General features: G+C 36.1%; 1 protein-coding gene across 2 annotated transcripts; it reads left to right on the forward strand.

Annotated features, from left to right (window-relative positions):
* Positions 1-4,373: 4,373 nt before the first annotated feature.
* Positions 4,374-6,282, forward strand: LOC142624401 (putative WRKY transcription factor 15). Of its 2 annotated transcripts, none has more exons than XM_075797968.1 (3): positions 4,374-5,307; positions 5,420-5,545; positions 5,810-6,282. In XM_075797968.1, exons 1-3 carry the CDS (start codon positions 4,589-4,591, stop codon positions 5,967-5,969), a joined length of 1,005 nt encoding a protein of 334 aa, XP_075654083.1. In that variant the 5' UTR covers positions 4,374-4,588; the 3' UTR covers positions 5,970-6,282. The 2 variants fall into 2 exon arrangements, with proteins under 2 accessions (XP_075654083.1, XP_075654082.1); XM_075797967.1 differs by having other exon boundaries at positions 4,488-5,307; positions 5,417-5,545.
* Positions 6,283-7,136: the final 854 nt, after the last annotated feature.

Below are 7,136 nucleotides of genomic sequence, written 5' to 3' on the forward strand. Positions count from 1 at the left end.
TTTTTATGAGAAATAAAAAGTGAAAAAACTTTGTGAGACAAATCTGGTACCGGATCCTACCATCCAAAAAATTCTCCTACCTCTGTTGAAATTGTTAGTCTTGTATTCTAAAAAAAAGATGTTTCAAAATATTGTCATATTTCTAAAATTTAAAGTCACTAATTTACTAACTTTGCTATTATGCCCATACTCTATTTTAAGGAACATTGAAGATTTTGGGTTTTCTAAATAGAATTGTTACAATTTATTTTGCGTCCGAATTTAGTAAGGATGTAATGTAAAACTTATGTTTTACACTATTTAATATTATCTCACAATAAACTAAATACTTATAGGGGTGTAAATGCACTTTTAGTCCATGCATTTTTAGTCCCTACATTTGGACTTTTTTTCATTTTGGTCCCTATATTTTATTTTTACCATTTTTAGTCCCTAAACCAATTAGCGCGTCTCATTTTAGTCCTTTCAATCAGCCAACTAGCTAAAAAATGCTGATGTGGCTAACAGAGCGAATAAAAAAATTAATATAAAATGCTACATCAGTATCTAATTTTTTTGAAAAATAATTTATCAATTTTAACTAAATAAAAAAAGAAAAAACAAAATTAAAAACAATAAAATACATCAATCTAGATTTAATTCATTTTGAATAAGAACACACAAGAACATGATCACAGATTTAAACATCAACACAAGAACATAAGAGCACGAACCCAGATCCAAACACAAACTCAAATTTAAAACACAAAGAACACAATAACAAACATAAACTATTTACTCTCAAAACACTGACTTGCTGTTCATACAAAAAGTCTCAAACTCACAACTATGTGCACTTTAGAGAAACGCGGAAACCTCTTCATCCTAACACTCATTGGCGACAATCACGAGCACCGTTTCGACCCACACCTCATCGACTCTCTCCTCTCCGCTCTCTCCCAAGTCAACACCCAATCCATCAATGGTGGCTCCACTCTCATCACCGTCGCTCGCGGCAAGTTCTTTTGCAACAGCGGACTCGTCCTCACTCACGTCGCAAGTGGTGGGTAGATCTGGGTTTTCTGGGTCTGGATTGGCTAGGTCCATTGATGTGAAACCCATAGACCAAGCCCAAAAAGGACTCACTTCCGTTCTTGGCTGTCGTGGTCAACAACGAAGGATTGAAGCTTGAGCAGCTTCGGCCTGGGTTCCTTGCAATGAAACAGAGGTAGAGATCAGTGGTGGTGGATCTGGTGGGTTTGGAGGTTTTGGATCGATGGTTTGAGTTGAGTTTCAAATCAGTGGGTCGTTGATCGATGGGTTTCAGATCATTGAGTTTTGTGCTGGTTTCTTAGAAAGATAAGAGAATCATACTCTTTCTTTTCTTCTATTTTCTTTAGTGCCGGAAATTTTGGGTTTAAAGCTTAGTGTTTTTTTTTTTTTGTTTGGGGGCCAGAAATTATGGGTTTGAGTTTTGTGTTTGATGCTTTGGTGGTGTGGGGATTTGACTTTTCGGATTTGTTCATGTTTAATTTTGTGTTGATGTGGATCCAATGCTAATTTTTTGGGTTTTAAATTTTTTGGGTTTGTCTTCTTGTTCAAATGTTTAATGTGTTCATGTTTAATTTCTTGTTCATGTTTAATATGATGTGGATTTGATATTTCTATTTTTGATTTATGGGTTTGTATGATTTTTTTGGATTTGTGCTTTTGTGTGTTCTTGATGGGTTTGTGTATGATTTTCTGGATTTGTATGATTTTCTAGATTTTACTTCTCATTGTTTTGAGAGTAATTTTGTTTTTTCTTTTTTTATTTAGTTAAAATTGATAAATTATTTTTTAAAAAAAAAATTAGATGTTGATGTGGCATTTCATATTATTTTTTTATTTGCTCCGTCAGCCACATTAGTCGTTTCTGCTAGTTGGCTGAGGGAAGTGACTAAAATGAGACGCGTTAATTGGTTTAGGGACTAAAAGTCTAAAAGTAGTAAAAATAAAATGTATGGACCAAAATGGAAAAAAGTCAAAATGTAAGGACTATAAGTGCATTTACGCTTACTTAAGGGAACATCATTTCTTCCTATCTTTGGGACAAAGGTCAATGTGTCATGAATCCCAAAGAGGCCCTGTTTTCATAATCTTTGTATATCTTTCCAATGTCTTATCCGAGTCGATCCATCCTTCAGCATCCCACGCTCAATCAATGAACTTTGATGCGTTTGTTCCAATTTGGATCTAGTGGTGGCTCCAAGAATTTTTCTCAGGGTGTTTCTTAAGAAGCATAAATTATACAATTTAATAAAAAGAGAAATTCATATATTGACAACAACAACAATAAAAAAAAACACGTAAAGACATAAAATTTACATTTGCCTTTTACGAGTTTTCATATTTTGAAATTGTTACATGATAGTCTCATTATCAATGCTACAAGCTACATCTCTTTCAATGTATACAACTAAGCAATCATTCATCTACTGAATGTAAAACAAATTATGGAGCAAAAATTAATTTTATTGGCATAAAAAAAAACTAAGAGTGTTCCCAAAATTTTTTTGAAGGGTAGACAAATAATTTTTTTTAAATTATTATTATATATATAAATTTCAGGTCAGAGTGGTCCTGGGACCACCCTGGCCTTAAGGTGGTGCCACCCCTGTTTGAATCTCTATGATGTCTACCATTCCCAACCCTATTCGATATCGTCCCATGTCCCTCCAATAACCAATAAAATTTTATCCCAAACTAAACTCTAGTTAATTTAATTTTTTTAATAATTCTATAGTATGATAAGCCTAATTCTCATAACTGAGGAGAGTAGGATATGCCACTAAATTATGTGTCCGTGGGTGTTAATTCCTTTCTTTGTTTTAAATGATCTCTTTGTATTTTTTAAGTGTTATATATTTCTATGAATTTATATTGGTAATTAGATGACATGCATTATGATAGATAAAAATGTTACTGATAATCTCATATGTAGTTGTTAGTACAACAAAATGGAGCTAAAAGACAATTTAACATCAAATCTATATAAAATTGTTAAGTAGGGTGTGGCTTCTGTCTAATGTCATATGCAAAGTAGTCAGTACCGTATCGATACCCGTTGGTACGTACCGTACCAGTGTGTGTACCGGTATCGAAACGTCAATATTTCGTACCGGTTTAAATACCGGCCATATTGGCTATGTATTGGTCACACGGGCCAATTTCGGACAATACCGGCAGGTACAGGTTTTTATTTTTTATTTTTTTATTTTAGTTTTGTAATTTTTGAATTTTTGTTAGAGCAAAATGATAACTTATTAGTATTATTTGTTTTCTTAGTATGCAATGAACAATTAAGCTTTCTATTTTTTATATTGTGTTTTTTTACCTTTTAATTGACGCTAAAGTCTAAAACCATGAATCATTTGTTTTGAATTGAGTAAATATTTTATGGTAAACTTTTATATTTATTATAATATATATACACACACATAAATATATATATATATATATATATATATATAAAATAACGATAAATCTGAAACGGTACACCGGTATTGACAGGTACCAAATATATTGTTCCACTGGTCAAACTGGTATAGCCTCTGATATGAGATTGACTCCCTTGATCATATGACACTGAACCCACTGTGGTCGTAACACGTAGATACGTGTTATGATTGTAACGGATCCAATGCACTGAAGGCATTGGATAGAAGCCATGTCCTGATAAGTATATGGCCTTAATGGGAAAAAAAGAATAGAATTGAATCATCACAAAAATGTTTGTTTACTTTTTTTGATAGTTACAACTTACCATAATTGAGGACAGATTATAATTGATTATTCATTCTTAGAAACTATTTTAACCAAATTCCATAAAGTCTTTTCGTTAAGTCTTTGGATAAGAAAGCTTAGTTTGGTATTTAAAAAAAAAAAAAAATTTATTAAGTTAACTATCCTATTGAGGGAAATGAGTTTGTTCGGTTTAGTTGAGAAGAAATTTGAATTCTCCTCTAAAAAAAGAGTAAAACTTTAACCACTAATTATTAGTTACAACTTACAACACATACACAAAGTCCATCCTCCAATCCATTAATTTTGTTTTTATAAAAAAAAACTGTATGTAACTACAGTCGCATCCCCATAAGCAAGGTCAACTCTACCGTGCTGGCAACAACTAAAACCTCTCCATTCCTTTTTCTACAGAGTTTCCAAATCGAATGGTTAATAGTATTGGTTTGACCTGATGTCCTCCAATCTGCCAACGATCATCAAAGACCAGTTTGTTTAATAATGCACTCAATAGCATAGGTCTCATCATTCATTCATTCAGGAACAGGTCTTTAATTTTTATAAATGGGTTATTTATATATATAAATAGTTGGTATTTGTACACGGTTCTCAATAAAAATGTCGTGTGTGGTTAGATCTTATTCGCACCTACGTTTGACGGCAAGTGCTAGCGTGACAGGCCAGTCACAGTGTGGGCCTAAATATATTGCCAATCACTTTGACCATAGACTTTCCTTTTTATCAATCAATCAAACTGAAACTCTCTCCTCGTTTTCCCTTTTACCTTTGTGTTTTTTGTTTTTTTGGTGCTGTATGGTTTTGAAAAATGGCCGTGGAGTTCATGATGGACTATAGGAACAACAATTTCTCAGCAAAAATGGAAGAGAACGCTGTGCAAGAAGCAGCTTCTGGGCTCGAAAGCGTTGAAAAGCTCATCAGATTGCTATCTCAGAGTCAGCAGCAGCAGCAGCAACAACAACAGCAATACCAAAGCCAAAGCCAAAACCAATCGTCCTCTGAAATGGAGAGGGACTGTAAAGCTGTAGCGGACGTCGCCGTTTCGAAGTTCAAGAAGGTAATTTCTCTTCTGGGTCGGACCAGAACAGGCCATGCTCGTTTCAGAAGAGCCCCTTTGGCTCCTCCACCACCTCTGGTGTCAAATCAAAGTCAAGAAAGGTCAGCTCCTGAGCCTAGAGTTTACCATGCCACCCCGATCCAGCAGATCCCACCTCTTCCTCAATACCACGGCGAGTCGTTTATGCCCAAAAATGGTGTGATTGAGAGGAAGGACTCGTCAACGACGACCATTAATTTCTCGTACTCTTCTGCTGCGACTTCGTTCATGTCATCTTTGACTGGCGACACGGACAGCAAGCAACAACCTTCCTCTTCATCTGCGTTTCAGATTACGAATCTGTCCCAGGTTTCTTCGGTCGGAAAGCCACCTTTGTCCACCGCTTCGTTGAAGAGGAAGTGCAGCTCCGAAAACTTAGGTTCCGGCAAGTGCGGTGGTTCCTCCGGCCGATGCCATTGTTCTAAGAAAAGGTTGGTCACTTGGTCTATCTCCTCTGTGTCTCTGTCTCTGACTCTTTGGTCTTTTATTTCTGGTCTGATTTTGACTTTATTTTTTTCTTTACATTTTCTTTTGGTTTAGCAGAAAATTGAGATTGAAAAGGGTAGTGAGGGTCCCTGCGATTAGCTTGAAGATGGCTGATATTCCACCTGACGATTATTCTTGGAGGAAGTACGGACAGAAACCCATTAAGGGCTCTCCTCACCCAAGGTATGTAATTTTAGATCCTTTCAATTTTAGATTTGTCCTTTTAAATCTATAACTCCTTAAGCTCAAATGACACTTCCTAATGTTTTCAACAGATTACCTAACCATTGAATTATTAAGCATCAGTATGCTTTTTTCATATCTGTAAAATTTCAAGTTAAAGGCCATAGACATATAGCTGTATACTCTGTAGTGCTTTGGTGCCAAAATTGGAAAAGTGAGATTCAGCATCTAAAGTTTGTTCTAATTGTGTGCGTTGTATAACAGGGGATACTACAAGTGCAGCAGCGTGAGAGGGTGTCCAGCACGTAAACATGTTGAGAGAGCTCTGGATGATCCAGCCATGCTAGTGGTGACCTACGAAGGCGAGCACAACCACTCTCTCTCTGTTGCTGAGGCTTCCAATCTTATCCTTGAATCATCTTAGATCATCAAGATCAAGCACCATCAAAAACAAAAAACAAAAAGTTAAATCACAGTGCTACGGAGCTTTTATGTGTCACTAGCTAGAGGCTGTAGCAAGCATCATTAGCTGGCCCTGTCGGACTCAACTCTATCTCGAAGGAGATTAGTGGGTTAGTTCAAAATTGCCTGTAACAATTGGATTCCTTTCTCTCTCTTTGACTCTATGCAACCATTATAATTATATATAAAAAAAAAATGGGGAAAAGGAGAAAGATGGTGGATTTGGTAATAGATTTCAGTATCCAAAGAAAAAAAAAAAGTGAGTTCCTACTTCCTATCCTATCTATTCTATAATTCTCATTGATATTTGTATTTGATTGCTTTATCTTTGGTTTTTGTCTTGGATGCCTACCTCTTACTTTATTTTCCCATCACCCAAAGCTTTTTTTCTTTGATTGAAATAGTAAACAAAGAAGAAAAAAATAATTAAAGAAAAGAAAAGGACTGGGTCAAACAAATGAAAAGAAGTGGACCAACATGTCGTGTATGGGACGGTTGACCAAAAGGAAATGTGGTGGCAGTTGCCAGTTGGGACGGCCAAATTTATAGTGTTTAGTGATGAAGGTTGGTGATGGGTGAGGAAAATGAAAGGAAAGAGAAAGAGAGAGAAAGAGAGTTTTTTAATGCATCTTTGTTGGCTTGTTTGGCTTCTGGGAAAAGGGTTGGCTGAATTTGGAGGAGACTTGAGGAGAAATGGTTGGTCCAGAAGGGGCTCAAGCCCACCCCTAATGAAAACTCATATGGCAAAGTCAAAATGGGTGGGTGCGGAATTGATAAGGTTCCGGCATTGCTGGGACCCACACCAACGTTCACATTTTTGTTCCTTTGCTTTGCCTCCCTTTGCCTTTGCCTTTGCCTTTGCCTTAACGTCAACCTTGTTAGTATGCATTTGTGGTCCCGCTTCAAAAGACTCTCCCATCATTTTAAAAATTCGCCATTCACACATGTGGCTGCGTCAATTACACTCGGACGCTACTCTTGTCTTGAAACTATGTAGTGAGAGAAAGAGAGAGAGAGAGAGTGGTTGAATCTGATATCTATTCATTGCTTTCCTCATTACGAATAATTTAGAATGTGTACCAACACCTACACACTTACGCACCCATTTGGGTTTTTTTTCTTAGTGGGT

Source organism: Castanea sativa, chromosome 2, assembly GCF_040712315.1.
Source record: "Castanea sativa cultivar Marrone di Chiusa Pesio chromosome 2, ASM4071231v1".
NCBI classification, from domain to species: domain Eukaryota; kingdom Viridiplantae; phylum Streptophyta; class Magnoliopsida; order Fagales; family Fagaceae; genus Castanea; species Castanea sativa.

Bases quoted from the DNA above. Each gene is read 5' to 3' on its own strand.
- LOC142624401 (XM_075797967.1), top strand. From the start codon at position 4,589: ATGGCCGTGGAGTTCATGATGGACTATAGGAACAACAATTTCTCAGCA. The intron at 5,308-5,416 runs GTTGGTCACTTG...CTTTTGGTTTAG, and splicing joins TGCCATTGTTCTAAGAAAAG to CAGAAAATTGAGATTGAAAA. The intron at 5,546-5,809 runs GTATGTAATTTT...GTTGTATAACAG, and splicing joins AAGGGCTCTCCTCACCCAAG to GGGATACTACAAGTGCAGCA.